General features: G+C 39.2%; 1 protein-coding gene across 5 annotated transcripts in view; it reads left to right on the forward strand.

The window, feature by feature from the left end:
* pvrl2l (PVR cell adhesion molecule related 2 like) overlaps positions 1–17,070 on the forward strand; it is a 204,684-nt gene that overhangs the window by 98,631 nt on the left and 88,983 nt on the right. For all 5 annotated transcript variants that reach the window (XM_073858547.1, XM_073858549.1, XM_073858550.1 and 2 more), the window contains exons 5-6: positions 1,333–1,450; positions 8,868–9,016. In XM_073858547.1, the coding sequence (XP_073714648.1) occupies positions 1,333–1,450; positions 8,868–9,016 (267 nt within the window). The remainder of the gene's footprint in view (positions 1–1,332; positions 1,451–8,867; positions 9,017–17,070) is intronic.

Here is a 17,070-nt window from a genome sequence, read left to right on the forward strand (position 1 = left end):
TGAGATACAGATACATAATTGTAGTATTTTGTGACAGAAGTCTAGATGATAACATGCAAAATATAAACGAGACTTCTTACCTTTTTGTTGATATAACTATCGCAAGTCGACTCCGATGTGTGAAAAATCCATGAAAACCGTCTAATAGAATACATCCAATGACCATTTTTGTCCACAAATGCGTATAATCTGTGAAATGTAGATATATAGTCTGTTGTTTACATCAGATTTTGCATGAACATCATGTAATAGAATATAATCAACAATCTAAGTACTATTTACGTCGTAACACTGTATATGAGATTACACTTTAGGTTCTAGTAAACACGTAAACCCGCGTTCAAACTTTGTTTTGAAAAGTATGCGGGAGTATAATACATAAACAAACAGCGCTGTCAAAAACAGTGACGTCATTTGACTCGCTCATTCCTCCAATGACTTCATGGAAAATATTGATAGACAGAACGTGTAGCCAATTATATAACGAATCCAACGTTCTTTGTGTGACGTTTTAGTTCCTTGTGTGGAAACGTCCTCTATAAGAATGCTTTTCTGTTTTGCGCTACTGTAGAAACATGGCGGCACAAAATGACAATTTCTATATGTGGCTCATTCTAAGGTTATAAAAACAATCCCATTCATTATACACCATTTAATAATTATAGTTAAACTGCATTTGTCAAGAGATCCTTCTAAAAGTTAGACAATGCGAAAAACATTTTTCCTTTAGTTTTGGTTTAATCTGTCGTTAACGACAATGACACCGACGTGCACTCTTAATCCTCACATAATTCATTCATAACGGCTTTTTTCCTTACTTCACTCTTCTTTTATCTGAAAATGCATTCATGCGTCTCGTTCTCAGCCTCATGTGTCTGCCTCAACACATTTTACACATTTTTTTCTTCAAAGCTATTTACAGAGTCTTCGAGGCGTCAGCGTTAGCATAGTCAAGCTGGAACGTTCGGGGTTGTCGGAGATTTGCGGCTTCGCCGTTCCTTTAATAAATCCTGTTGTTGGAACATCCTCGCCTCTTGCACTTTTTTATTCTGCGCTTCTCCCATGTGTCAGAGTACTGCCTGAGCCTCGCTGTGCAACCTTCAGCATATCTGTATCTTATTTTGACACCTCTGAACAGTAGATGATCAGCCTTTGAACTGCGCTTTCAGTGCTGGACAATGAAACTACAAGAAAGTACCGTTTTTCCAGTGGCATGACATAAGCTTAGATGTTTTCAAAAGTAGTACCAGGTGCAAGCTACTTTTTCCAACATTTCACAGACCAAATGCTTCATGGTTTCTAATGTCTCTCTCTCACTCGTTCTCTTTCTAGACCCCCCAACTGTGACAATAGAAGGAAATGACAATAACTGGTTCATGGGTCGGACTGATGCTGTGCTGACTTGTAATGCTGATGCAAACCCTGCGATATCTGATGTAAAATGGACGACCGTGAGTGAACCTTCATACATAAATGAACTCACAATAACAATAAAAATATGCAAATCCAGACACATATGACCTGTTTATGTGTATTATATACAGGGTTCACACGGGTCCTTGAAATCTTTGAAATTTTGTGAATCTGGGGGAAAATTCAAGGCCATTGGAAGTTTTTGAAAATATCCATTCATAGATACAGGTCATTGAAAGTGCTTGAATCTATTTTATGCAAGAAGTTTTTTGAAAAAAATCCATATTATTCCCTGTGTAGTGTAGGATAATATCATAAAAATTCTAGACTTTTTAAAGCACACGTGCTAAACTGTTCGCTTTAAATGCTTATATTTTCTGTCTGCGAATGTTGATTCATACCAAAATGCTTTTTTGCATAGTTGTGTTTGACAAATGAAAACATCTCTGGTTACGTATGTAACTGTTGTTCCCTGAGAAGGGAATGAGACGCTGCGTCTCTCTTGCCATACTTCCTGCGTCCCTGTAACGGCGTTTTTGGCAATATTTCAGATAGCGATATACTTCCTGGGTCCCGCGTCACCGTGTCTTTGTCGTTAAGCCTCACCATTGGTTGAATTTGATATACGGGTGATTCTCACGAAAACTTGGTTTTAAAAATGTCAAGCATGAAAATGTAAAAATTGCTTAAATTTACTTTTTTCCCACCAGACATTGAAAAACGAAGTCTGGAGTAAATGGGAACATTAATTTAAAAACTTTTACTTATCTTTAACACTTTTTGTAACACAATTTTAAAAATTAGTCCTAAAAAATCTCATTACCGCAACAGTCAGAAAACATCAACACTGACATATTTTCAAAATGACATGACAAACCTGAAAGAACATAATTTGGAGATTCTGCACATGCATTTAAAATCAAAGTATTATGCTTCTATTAATTAAATTAACATTTAATAAGCATCTGTTGCGGTAATGATAATCAAAATGTCGTGTAAGCATTCTGACAAGACAATATTTCAAATTAACTGTAAAAAAAAATGATCTTACCTGGTAGCCATCTTGAAGTAACTGGTCCATGTGCTTGGTCACTCAAAATCAAACTTTATTAAAATTCTGTATGTGTGCTTAAACTGTTCTCAAAAAGTGTTGCGGAGGATGAGAACATCAGGCATGGACACATAATTTTCCTAATTTTTCTTCATTATTGTTATACATGAATATTCAGTAAATATTTTTTCTGTCATCTAAAGTAGTCTAGCAAAACATCCATTTATTTTTTTTCTTAATATTTTTGTGTTAATTTGATTAAATTACAACATAACGCATGTTCAAACACAGCCGGACACATTGCGGTAATGAGAATTTCAGCAGAAAATGAGATAAAATTTACAATTATAAATTCTTATGTTGAAATCACACATTGTGCAAGGTAGAACACAGTATTGTGTTAATTCTGATGCTTTTTAATGTTACTATATTACACATTTTAAAGCTAAAATCATTAGTGCCGTGGTGTTTCAATGGTTTCGTGAGAATCACCCATACACATTAAGACGCACTTACCCCTGGAGGCGTCCCCAAAGTGTTACCGCAGTGACGCAGCACGAGTTCCCTCGAAAGAGAACTGTAACAATGTATCTTAAAAGGTAACACGATGTAACCTTGCTCTCACTTGAAATGTGTCTCCACATTTAGTCCTTGAATTTGAGGGTATTTGACCTGGAAAGTCCTTGAAATGTACTTGAATTTGAAGTTAACTAAGGTGTGGGAACCCTGTATATATATATTTTTTGCACATTCATAGCAAAACTGACACAGAAGAAACAGATTTATAATAACGTAAGGTTAAAAATAATTGAATTTCCCTCTTTGGCTGAGCTATTAATAGCACGCAGACTGTGCATTTGCTATTTTTCATTGTCATTATTATTAATCTTGTCTTAACGGAAGCCACATTTTATTTATGTGCTGTTGGTGTTGGTATCAATGTGAAGTTGTTGAACTGTATCAAGAATATAACGAAGCAAAGTCAAAGATAAGAGGTTAGCTGTTAACAGAAGCCAAAGACTAATTGGTACTGAATTGAGAAAGTATCTCTGCCTCTAGCATAATACAACCACGGCCTATTAACGCTTCAATGCTTCGTCTTCATTTTCTCTACGAAACAAAGGAGAATATGAATTGATACAGATAAAGAAACCAAATTTATTAACAAGACCTGTTGGGTGACGGACACTTTTTTACATTGCATAGGAACTTTTTCTAATTTGTCATGTGGTTGCCAATCAGAAATGGATGTGATGCACAAATAAATGCGTATTTGTGCCGTGCTTCAAAATACATGAAGTTTGGTAACTCTCCATGTGGTTGAATCACAGATATAATCGGGGTGATCTGTTAACACGCTCACAGTAAGAACAGATGCCGCTTGTGAATATAAGTCAGACCGTGTCTTGTTTTAACAAATGTAGTGTTGATCTGCAAATCCCTCTAATCTTTATAATTCTAGAAGCCCTCCCTTATAAAATTCATGTTGCAAATCAACATTTAAGGGAAATCAGTCATTGATAATATTAGCTTGTCATCCACAAATTGGCCGTTTTAATATTATTGCCACTGTGTGATACCTAAAAAGATTTTATCTACTGCATATATAAATGTTGTACTTAAAGGGCCAATATTATGCAAATTTTTACAAGATGCAATAAGTCTTAAGTGTGCCTAGAATGTGAAAGTTTAAGCTCAAAATATTTCAAGCTATAGCATGTCCTAAATGCCTCTATTTGTGCCGAAGCAAAACAAACAAACAATAGAGCTGATTCTTTCTAATACATTTTAAGACGATAGTATCTTTAGCATTACAATGTGCTAACAAAAACATTTAGAAAAGGTAGGTAAAATTAACCAGGCAGTCAGTGACTATGGGTGGTGCTTTGTTAGTGTGACATCACATTAACAAGAGAATCAAAACAGCACGAGACTGCTTTGGTTTAATGGAGATGGTGGTTTTATTTTTATTGTGGGGTGGTTGTGGTCACACTGCCAACACACATTTATGTCCAAATACCTTGTAAAACTGGATTTTGCATAATATGGGCCCTTAAGCAGTGTGAGAATCATGGAGATATGAAGAAAGGCAATAGATGTTAGTCAAAGTGTCTCTCACAATTTTGCACTAGTAGTGCTACAGGCTGTGAGTTAAATAAATTAGTTTAAAGTGTAAAGATGATAAAAGCAACTATTTGTGTTTACATTTTTTAACATTACATTTATGCAATTGGCATTATGCAATTTTATCCAAAGCGACTTACGGTGCATTTTAAGGTATACATTTTTTATCAGTAGCCATCACCATGATCTTATGCGTATTTTGAAGTATCGCATAAGATCATGGTGATGCTACTGATAAAAAAACGTTTTTTTATCAGTAAGATCAGCGTTTTCCAAAGAGTAACGCCAAATTTCGAATAAACTTTTTTGTGAATTAAGGGATTTTTTGGTTCTCTATTGAGGTGGTTTTTGACTTAAAGGAATAGTCTACTCATTTTCAATATTAAAATATGTTATTACCTTAACTAAGAATTGTTGATACATCCCTCTATCATCTGTGTGCGTGCACGTAAGCGCTGGAGCGCGCTGCGACGCTTCGATAGCATTTAGCTTAGCCCCATTCATTCAATGATACCATTTAGAGATAAAGTTAGAAGTGACCAAACAAGTCAACGTTTTTCCTATTTAAGACGAGTAGTTATACGAGCAAGTTTGGTGGTACAAAATAAAACGTAGCGCTTTTCTAAGCGGATTTAAAAGAGGAACTATATTGTATGGAAACGCATTTGCAGAATATATTCTGATGTAACGAACATCAAACCCACTGTTCCGCTGACGTTAACCATATATGGGGCTCGACGTCGTCTTAATGCCCTTGCTGCTAGTGCCTGCATCAAAAATGCTATACGTTCTGTCTTCTGTGCACAGCATTTAGGGGTTGTGCACATGAAAGCTTTTAAACGCGGCTGAAAACACTCGACGGATGCCGACAGCCAGCTTTTTTTCTGCCGACTGACAGCTTTCTTCAGCTGAGCTTAGGGGTGGGGGCGATATGACCAAAATATTCATTCCATTATTCATTTCATATCATGATAACGATATGTATCACGGTAGAGTTTTAATGTTTTAATAAGGTTGTTCTGATATTAAAATCTTCAATACCATAGATAATTCTCACAACAACCTTATACAAGCATAACATTTTCATAAACATGAGTGACAGACAGGAGCAAAATTAGGTAACTTCCCCTTTAAGACCAAAGTCCGGACCCTAAGTTAGACATGTGTTTTCTCTTTTAGCTGTTCACTTTCTCTTAAGCTCTAAATGGTCGTGTTTATGAGGATACTTGCAAAGAAGGGAATTTTGATGCATATATGTATTTAAGGCCAATAAAGCGGGAAAAATGCTCACAAGCTTAATGAGCAGTGGTTGCGCGACTTGTGAGCTCCTCACAAACAGAAAGAGCAGCAGTTGCGCGACTTGTGCGCTCCTCACAAACAGAAAGAGCAGCGGTTGCACGACTTGCGCGCTCCTCACAAACAGAAAGAGCAGCGGTTGCGTGGTTTGCGCGCTCCTCACAAACAGAAAGAGCAGCGGTTGCGTGACTTGCGCGCTCCTCACAAACAGAAAGAGCAGCGGTTGCGTGACTTGCTCGCTCCTCACAAACAGAAAGAGCAGCGGTTGCGTGACTTGCGCGCTCCTCACAAACAGAAAGAGCAGCGGTTGCGTGACTTGCGCGCTCCTCACAAACAGAAAGAGCAGCGGTTGCGTGACTTGCTCGCTCCTCACAAACAGAAAGAGCAGCGGTTGTGCGACTTGCGCGCTCCTCACAAACAGAAAGAGCAGCGGTTGCGTGACTTGCGCGCTCCTCACAAACAGAAAGAGCAGCGGTTGCGTGACTTGCTCGCTCCTCACAAACAGAAAGAGCAGCGGTTGTGCGACTTGCGCGCTCCTCACAAACAGAAAGAGCAGCGGTTGCGTGACTTGCGCGCTCCTCACAAACAAAAAAGAGCAGCGGTTGCGCGACTTGCGCGCTCCTCAGACACAGAAAGAGCGAATGCATATAGATCTGTTGTTTGTTTCAATGGCTTAAAATAACTTGTTTTAAAACTTCGGTGCTTAAATACATGTACAAACTTTACGTTTTTGTGACCACGCGCAAAGGAGCGTGATGTGGACGCGTAACCTTGATTGAGACAACAGTCCAAAATCTCTACCGGTTGACACATTTCTACTGGTTAATCATGTCTACCGGTTTATTGCACACCCCTAGCTGAGCACTTTGGTTACTGTGATACTTCTGCTTTGTTTATCAGTTGTTGTACGATGTGCCGGTTGTTGTATATTTGTCTCGCCCCTCCTCCACTGTGATTGGACGGCCATGTAAGAACTGACATTGACAAGCTGAGCTTTTCACCCAAAGTTGAATATTGGAGACAGGACTGCAATTAGTCACGATGGGACAATGTATTGATTTATTAGCAGTGCAGCTTGTAATTGCTAAACTAAGGGGGGGGGGTGCAAACCAAAGATTTTACGCTTGATGGCCGGCGTATGTTTTCAATTGTTTCCAATAGAAGCGCTGCATTTTTAAACGTATTTTTGAAGCTTTAATTGTGTTTACAGTGCGCAATATAACATGTGTTCATGTTTCACGTGTAAAAAACGCGGTATTTTTCCACACAATTTACTTATCTGTATGCGGATGTTTTCACTGTCCTAAAAACAGGCTGATGTCTTCCTTGTTCTACGAAGTCCCTCCTTCAGAAATACGTATCGAGTTCTGATTGTGTAGTTTGTTTAGTGTGTTGTGATTCGATAGCAGCATAGCTTGCCGTTAGCTTAGCTGGCGACTGACGTATTCCTGTGGGTGGAGTTTAGTCAAAAACTGTTTTACTGACGTCATTAAAGCAGGAAGTACATTTTACAGGTATTATTTATGCTATTTTAGCAATATTACACACTAACTATGGTTTAAAAAATGGGATCAGAAAGCACGTGACCTTTAAAAAAACAACAGCTGGCGTTTTTCGCACTGAAATGTGGCGATTTTTTTTTTAAAAGCTCACGCGAAAGGCACGAATTGAGCGTTGTGCGCGGTACGCGCGAATGTGTTTTATGTGCATTTTGCGGTTCACGCAAATTTGCGGCTAACGCCCGAGTTGAACAATTTGAACTTTGGCAGAATTTCGCGCTGCGTTAACCAATCAGGAGCCTGCTTGCTGCAGTGGTGGCAGCCCCGCCCCGGAGTCACTCATTCAACCAACGCTTGTTATTGTCCATAAGCAGTCACCCGTACTTATACGACACAAGTTCTTATTTCTATAGATGAGACAGGAATAAAAAGGACCTCGCTTGAAGGAGTGTCAGTGAGGACATCGGGTAACCTGGTAAGCTGTAATACACATTTCACTTTTGAGTCACGTGATGTTTATCGACCTGCGCTGTTTATTTCCCCCTATAGTAAGGTTACCACATACAAACCGGTAACTCTCTGGATAAATGCACAATCAACATCAGTCATCTTGCAAACAGACAACCGCATAGCACTTGCCCCTCCCACAAGAAGCGGAGTTTGCCTCTGACGCGCGTCAAATGCTTGCTTTTTCCGCGCGTCTACTCCGCTCTACACACGCAAATGCATTCAAAGTGTTCAAGTGGCAAACTAAGCGCGGTAGACGCGATTGTGACGCCCAAAACGCGGTTGGTGTAAACTCAGCATTAGTTTGGCTATTACAAGCTGCACTGCTAATAAATGAATAACCCATCGTGACTACTTGCAGTCCTGTCTCCATTTTCCAAATGTGTCTTGTTTTGTTTACTCTTGGTTATTAGGTAACCAAAACCACTGTCATTCGCTTGAACAACTTGATAGAAATACACCTAGTATGTGTGTTCCCTGGTCTCAAACCCATGACCTTTTGAACTGCTAAAGCAATACTTTACCGCTGAGCTACAGTATATAGAAACACATCAAATATTTGATATTACATAGAGCACAACATCTTATGATGAATTATCAACATATCTGAGGCTTAAAGTACTTTACTGTATCATATCCAGTGATATTTACACCGTGTACACACATGACTGAAGCTCTTGACCTTTGATGTTTTGAGTCCAAGACAAAAGCCATCAGATTATAGCCAACTCACAGCAGGTGCTCGTTGATCTTCTAGTGTGCACACTTGTGTGACCCGCTGTGACTTTTTGCTGTGACAAATTTCAAACTGGTGGACCGATTTAAAATCTTAAAAACATGTTTTGGTGTTTCATGACTCTTTAATGAGATACAAAGAATCATATTTTAGTAAAATACATTTTTGATAAACCTTTATATGGGTTTAGTATTCTGTATAATTTAATGTACATATACCGTTTTGTGCCCGTCTTTCTCAGCGTGTCTGGTCAGATGCCAGCTACGGTACAGGTGGATCAGAACAAGCTGCGGGTGAAGAAAGTGGACGAAACCGTAAACACGACTTTCATCTGTGAAGTGAAGAACAGTCTGGGATCTGGCAAAAAAGAGGTCTCCATCACCGTCATCGGTAAGTAGAAACAAAGTGCAGGAATGCCGCACCACACATACAGATTTAGGTAGCTTTGTGATGTTCACATGTAAACGGTCAATTCATGGGTCATGGTTTCCTAACCAGGTGCAACGTTATAAACAGTATTGACAGTGACCGACCACAACAAGGAACATCAAAGATGTTGGCACGTCGCACAGCATATTGACATTCAGCACAGACAAAGTACTCATTGCCAGAAAGTTGCATCACGCCTGGTTAGGACACCGTGTTTAGATGCACGACACCTCTCTCGGCACATACAATAGGCAGACACACAAACACTAAATGTGGGTGCAGGGTTTATTCTTGCTGTCTATAAAAGACGAATTTTAGTATGCTTGCAGACGTCTCTCTTGTGGGTACGCTTCAGAAGCCAAGCGCTTGCTTGGCGGTTGGCTTTCTAGTTGGCCTTCCTAAAGAAATTTTGGGGCATTTTCTCATTAAAAGTCTTGGTGAAGTTGCTTGGTGTGAGCCAGTTTGCCGGGTTTCTTTTTTTGTTTCACTTCCTTTTCCCTCACCATTCCTAACATTTGTAGAGTACCACTGTATTTTTCTTTAACCTTTCCTAACTAAAAAGCAAAATGCTGCTGTTTTTCCCTTGCTTTTCTTATGCATGCGGTGATTATTATGTTCTGTTCTTTGCACCCTCTCACACTTTCACATACACGATACACACATCATTTATTCCCAGTGACGCAGTACGCCATTGCAACAGTCCGTTTCTTAAAAAGGTTACCATATCTTGTTGTCAGTCAGCTACTAGCTCCTGCTTTGCAAAATGCGCGTGTAGGCCCGCAAGCCGCAGCGCTTTTGGCACTTTCTCATGCCGGAGCGAGCGCATGAACCGCATTTAGAATCCGTGGGAATCCTTTTGGAAATGTCGATTGTCTTGTGGGAGAACAAAGGCTCTTTGTAGGCGCGCTGTAGCGAGAAAGTGTGGGTTGTTTTTCTAGCGTTTTTTTCTTCTTTTGACAACAGTAGCACAGGGCAGAGTCTTATCACTGTCGTAAGGATGCCTGGTCCTCTGTTCACAGAAACGTTCGCGTACACCCACTCTTTGATACAGTCACTATTGCACTCTTCTAAACTGTTGACGCGAATGAAAAACAACAAGGGTAGCTGTCACGAAGGCTGTCACAGCCTTGTAAATGATCTAGTTGACTCGGTCTTTGCGTATATTGTATTGCACGGCTTTACAACATGTTCATCTATTCTGTGAGGACCATATTAGATCTGCATGAATTTATACTGGTTAGTGCTGGTTTAACATTCACAGTGAGTAGTTGAGAGTGACAGTAATGATGAATGAAATTAATTCACTGAATATTCATGCCACCTTTGAAAAAATGCATTTACATTTATTTAGCAGAGGCTTTTATTTTGGCAGTATGTCGGTGTGCTCGTGTTCCTTGGAGATCGAACCCACAATCTGTATATATATCGGCCTATAATTGGCCTATAAATGCATTTTTCCCCACTATCGGACATTGGACGATTGTGTAAAACCATGCAAAATTATATCCTGACAATGAAAGGGGCTAAACAATGCATCAGAGCTCATGCCCTGTCATTATTTTGAATTGGATCACAGTGATACCAGAATTGCCGTGTGTACGCTTTGCACTTCTAGGATTTCATGACATAATAATTTGAAGTGAATAAAAAGCAAAACTATCTGAATTGGTAGATGTATTTCTAAATAACCAAATATTGTGTTGGCACCGAAATTTCGCCCACTACTAATGCAATGCTCTACCAAATCGGCTACAGTACAAATATTTGCCATAATTTTACTGCAACCCACCTCTTTTTATGTTTGTATTACTTATTGTTCATTATTTAAATATGTGCGATGCCCGATGCAGTAACCTTATGGACTGTTATAACAACATTGCCAATACAAGGATTTTTATTTAAAGCTCACATAAGACGTGCTGTTTCTGCTTATCTCATATTAAAGTTCACCTATTTCATTGCTAAAAAAGGCTATTTTGTGAATTTGGTATAATACAATGTGTTCGCGTGGTTTATGGTTAAAAAAACACATTATTTTCCACATACCGTACATTTTTGTAGCTCCAGATTTCCTTTGGGGTTTGTACCTTTTGCATATCGTTAACATGCACTAATACACATTTACACACCAAAGGAAATGTAAAATTGTGAATCGGACGATAGGTGCCCTTTAATCTTGAGTGCCTAAAGTAGGAGTACATCCTTCATATGTCCAAAGAATCTTTAGTTTTATCAGATTGATCACACTGATTTTTTTGGAATAAGCACATGCTCCTGGAGGTGTACCGTGGGTGGAGCAAATCACGAGCAAACTACTCACCTAAAACATTATCCCACTTTTTCTGGATAACTTATGATTCACTTCATGTTCGTGTCGTTTAAATTTATATGCACTTACACGGCAATTGCCAACAAAAGATATTTGATGCAGTTTTAAGGGCTCGTTATAGTCGTGCGTAGGTCCTACGGCGTAGCCGCGATGGCGTAGGTTCCGCGTCGGTTTTCATTTATACTTTTGCGTCGTCGTCCGCGTTGATGTGCAAATACGCGCGCAGGCCGCTGGTATGCAGTAACCACGCGTGTAACCACAGTAGCAGCGCGAACGCCAAAGAAGAAGAAACTTTGCAAGTTAAGCCACAAACGAAGAAGAAACAGCAACTTGTTGTGTATAATTTGAGAAGACCAGCAATGATGGATGTAAATAAACAGCAACTTTTGTTTCAGTTTGAGTTAAATCACTCCTCAACTTGGCCATTCTTTGTTTTCACCATCGCAAAAGGAAATACATATGACGCAGTTTTTTTACCTGACGGGAGGGGTTCTGGTGGACCAATCACAGCGCTTGGGGTCCGCGTAGAACTGACGCGCTGTTAAAAAATTTGCGAGGTGCGCGTCAGGCTACGCAGAGCTACGCACAGGCTACGGATAGCCTACGCCGTAGCTACGGCGTAGAACCTACGCACGACTATAAATCGCCCTTTACTTAACGCCTGCGACTCATGACCCGGATGGGACCGCCCCAATTCAACGAAATCCAGTGTTGAACCAACACACGCACAACTCTAGCTACCCCGGATAAACAAATCATATCCTTTGTTTCCATAATGATGGAACACACTTCTCTAGTGAAGTTGATTTTGTGTCAGCCCTTGATTGGTTTGTGTGTGTGCGCTATTCTGGTTAAAGTGCCCATATAAGGACTTCCACTATACTTCCTGCACTGAAATTGCCCGTAAAAAGTAAAGCAAGATTTTATTATTCATAAAACTTTCCGAAACTTGTATGAACCCTGCCAAAGTGCATTTGGCACAGAAATACTCCGTCATACATCCAACTGCTTTTTTTGGCATTTTGCCTATGTTTAGCATGACACTCTTTGATTAGTCCATTTTCTTTCAGATCCAGAAAAAAATGTGCACTTTTAAACCACAACTTCTGTCTTCCTTCGGCTTTGTGAAGAGCCAGCACGATCTCACGTAACAAGTCAAGAGGTCATGGATGACTTATGCAAAACTAGCCCCAGTGATTAAATGTGTGGAGAAAGAGGACTGTTCCGACGTTGTTGTATGTTGAATGATACTAATTAATGTCTTTGTGTTATTGTTTAAAATGGTCCGCAAATGTGAGTATATGTAACACGTGACCTTTCCACGTCATTACGCAATTATGTGAGGTCGCGCTGGCTCGTCACACAGCCGGAGGAAGAAGAGAAGTTTTGGTTTAAAAGTGCATATTTTTATTTTTCTTGCCAAAAATGACAATCTTTCGCTAGATAAGACCCTTATGCCTTGTTTGAAATCGTTTAGAGTCCTTTGAAACTGCGATTTTAAATTGCATTAAAACTGTTAAGTGTTGGGGTCCATTAAAGTCCATTAAAATGAGAAAAATCCTGGAATGTTTTCTTTAAAAAAACATAATTTCTTCTCGACGGAACAAAGAAAGACATAAACATTTTGGATGACATGGTGGTGAGTAAATTATCTGGATTTAAAAAAAACATGAATCCTTTAAGGGACATGTGGTAACGAACATGAACGTAATTCATCAAATGATTGTGAAGAGCAATTTAATCAGGCAGACATGGAGTGCGTTCGAGCACACTTTAAGGTGCCTTGATCAAAGCGGTGATGTGTGACACATTGTGGTGGTCTGCAGCAATCCAGCACTGCCTGCAAAAATGGGCAGATTGTGTTGTGCGCAAATGTTCTGGCTGCTTTGGTGTTGTTATCTGATTTGCATAATTCCTTCAGTCCACTGGGTGCGAAAACGACGCAGACGGTACGTGCCAATAAACAACGTGGAATCCTTTCTAGTGAAGTCACTTCGTAAATGTGTCTCGTTAATTTAAAGCCATTTAATTTCTAATTTAGTTTTATTGTTATTCATAATCTGTAATTTACAATTAATTTTGATGCCATTTCAGGTGGCCCAGATGCGCGTTTGATTAAGGCGGCTATTGTAGCCATTTACTGTCAGTCCAGGGTGGCAACACGTCTCAACGCTTTGTTTGGAGGCGTACAAACGAGAATATCTTCCAGCTTACAAGCATAGCGGGACTAATATATCTATAGTGTGCTCGAGCGTCAAAAGGACCGAGATGAACATCATGACAAAGCTCTGCAGATTACAGTTGAGATGTGTGCAAACACAAGAGAGCTTAATATCCCTCCACTCACAAAACTGTGAATGTGGCTTAGGTTGATCCACTGGCCTAGATGCAGAGAAAAAGTGTGTATGTGTGTACACAACATGCATACCTAATTATACTTTGGGACAAAAATATCCTATTAGGATATTTGGGGTGTGCTCATTTGTAAAAATTATATTTTTTTCTAACGTTTCAGTTATGGGTTAGTCTTACTTGGATGTATAATCTGTGAATGATATGTCCCAATTTAGCTAAGTGTGTGTGTTTAAAACAGAAACAATGAGATGAAGGGGAGAATTCCCAGGACATTAAAATCACTTTACTTTCTTATTTCCCCTCTCTGTTTGGGACGGGGAGGAACCTCAGCTCGTGCCAGCTAACCGACTAATCATGCAGCTTGCCAAGAAGGAGTGTTTCCCCATTTATTTCCCTTCCCCAGACATTTTCAGACAGCACATGAGGAAAATAAAGGCTTTTATCGTAGACTCTTGCAGGGGGATTGAGAGGCCATTTAGCTGCTTAAATTCCTGGCTCGGTCGCGGTGCCCTTTATTGGGTTTGGTAGTGGCTGCTCTTGGGTGCACGCATATTAGCGCATACACAACAAGACACAATATCCCTTTCTGTAGTGTTGTTTATTACCATCGCATTTTGTTTCATTGGTGTACCAGCTTGTGAGAATTGGCGAGTTAACCGGCTAGACCAGGTACTAGCAAATATAAATCAAACTGAAACAGCATGGACATTGTCGCAGACTTAAGCTGGTCTCACAGTGGTCAACTGATGTATTTTAATGACTTGTTTTTAAATAATAATAATATGTTGGTCTTTTCTTAATCCTTTATTACATCCTTGATCATATCAGGCATGCCACACACATCCTGGAAAGTGAAGCCAAACATTTTGATAACCCTTCGCTGGCTGACTTTAGTGTAGGTCATAAACTCCTCCCTCTCTGTGTAAACAAATGGCACGTGAGCCCACCACTACTGCGAAGACTCTGGCTCCAAATGATGATATTGGCACAAGATGTCAAAGGCCATTTTTGAGATATTTTTGCTGTATTTTTTACAATGGAAGTCTATGGAGACACGTTGTCTGTCTTTTTACGGTCTATGGATCAGATGTCCTCTCAGACTTATCACATCAGACAGTTGTCTTTGCATTAGAGACTTCACCTGAAGCGTCATAAGCTCTAATGTGAAAACAATGTCTGAATGTCTGGCATGTGAGATAGATAAGGTGTGAGAGTGACCTTACCCATTGACTTCCATAGTAGGAAAAACAAATACTATGGATGTCAATGGGTACCATCAACTGGGTGCTTACTCAATTCTGTTAAACACAAAAGAAGATATTTTAATAAACGAGTAAGCACACAGTTGACTGTATCCAATAACTTCCATAGTATTTGTTTTTCCTACTATGGAAGTCAATAGGTCCAATCAGCTGTGTGGTTACTCATTTATCAAAATATCTTCTTTTGTGTTTAACAGAATAAAGAAAAAATAAGCACACAGTTGTGACACGATTACTACTGCGGAGACTCCAAATGACGTTATCGGTGCAAGATGTCAGCGGCAATTTTTTGACATTTTCGCTTTATTTTTTTACAATGGAAGTCTATGGAGACACTTTGTCTGTCTTTTTACGGTTTATGGATCAGATGTCGTCTCAGACTTATCATATCAGACAGTTGTCTTTGCATTAGAGACTTCACCTGAAACGTCATAGGCTGTACTGTGTGAAAACAATGTCTGAAAGTTGGAATGTGAGATACAGTAGATAAGGTGTGAGAGTGACCTTATCCATTGACTTCCATAGTAGGAAAAACAAATACTATGGAAGTCAATGGGTACCATGAACTGTTTGCTTATTCTAATCTTTTAAACACAAAAGAAGATATTTTTATAAATGAGTAGGCACACAGTTGACTGTATCCATTTACTTCCATAGTAGGAAAAACAAATACTATGGAAGTCAATGAGTCCAATCAGCTGTGTTCTTACCATCATTTATCAAAAAGTTATTTTTTATGTTTAACAGAATAAAGAATAAGTAAGCACACAGTTGTGACACGATCACTACTGTGAATACTCTAGCTCCAAATAACGTTATCGGCGCAAGATGTCAGCTGCCATTTTTTTTATATTTTCGCTTTATTTTTTTACAATGGAAGTCTATGGAGACACTTTGTCTGTCTTTTTACGGTCTATGGATCAGATGTCCTCTTAGACTTCTCATATCAGACAGTTGTCTTTGCATTAGAGACTTCACCTGAACCATCATAAGCTCTAATGTGTGAAAACAATGTCTGAAAGTTGGCATGTGAGATAAATAAGGTGTGATAGAGACCTTATCCATTGACTTCCATAATAGGAAAAACAAATACTATGGAAGTCAATGGGTACCGTCAACTGTGTGCTTACTTGATTATGTTAAACACAAAAGAAGATATTTTGATAAATGACCAAGCACACAGTTGACTTCCATAGTATTTGTTTTTCCTACTATGGAAGTCATTGGGTACAATCAGCTGTGTGCCTGCCATCATTAATCAAAATATCTTTTTTGCGTTTAACAGAATAAAAAATGAGTAAGCACACGGTTGTGACACGATCACTACTTCGAAGACTCCAAATGACGTTATCGGCGCAAGATGTCAGCGGCCATTTTTGTGATATTTTTGCTTTATTTTTTTTTTACAATGGAAGTCTATAGAGACATTTTGTCTGTCAGTCTATGGATCAGATGCCGTCTCAGACTTATCATATCAGACAGTTGTCTTGGCATTAGAGACTTCACCTGAAGCGTCATAAGCTCTAATGTGTGAAAACATTGTCTGAAAGATGGCATGTGAAATAGATAGGTTGTAAGAGAGACCTTATCCATTGACTTCCATAGTAGAAAAAACAAATACTATGGAAGTCAATGGGTACCATCAACTGTGTGCTTATTCTAATGTTTTAAACACAAAAGAAGATATTTTGATAAATGAGTAAGCAAACAGTTGACTGTATCTATTGACTTCCATAGTAGGAAAAACAAATACTATAGAAGTCAATGAGTCCAATCAGCTTCCCATCATTTATCAAAATATATCAAGCACACGGTTGTGACACGATCACTACTTCGAAGACTCCAAATTACGTTATCGGCGCAAGATGTCAGCGGCCATTTTTGCCCATTTTTTAGAATGGAAGTCTATGGAGACACTTTGTCTGTCTTTTAATGGTCTATAGATCAGATGCTGTCTCAGACTTATCATATCAGACAGTTGTCTTGGCATTAGAGACTTCACCTGAAACGTCATAAGCTGTACTGTCTAAAATCAATGTCTGAAAGTTGGCATGTGAGATAGATAAGGT

The sequence above is a fragment of the Misgurnus anguillicaudatus genome, chromosome 20, assembly GCF_027580225.2.
Source record: "Misgurnus anguillicaudatus chromosome 20, ASM2758022v2, whole genome shotgun sequence".
Classification (NCBI taxonomy): Eukaryota; Metazoa; Chordata; class Actinopteri; order Cypriniformes; family Cobitidae; genus Misgurnus; species Misgurnus anguillicaudatus.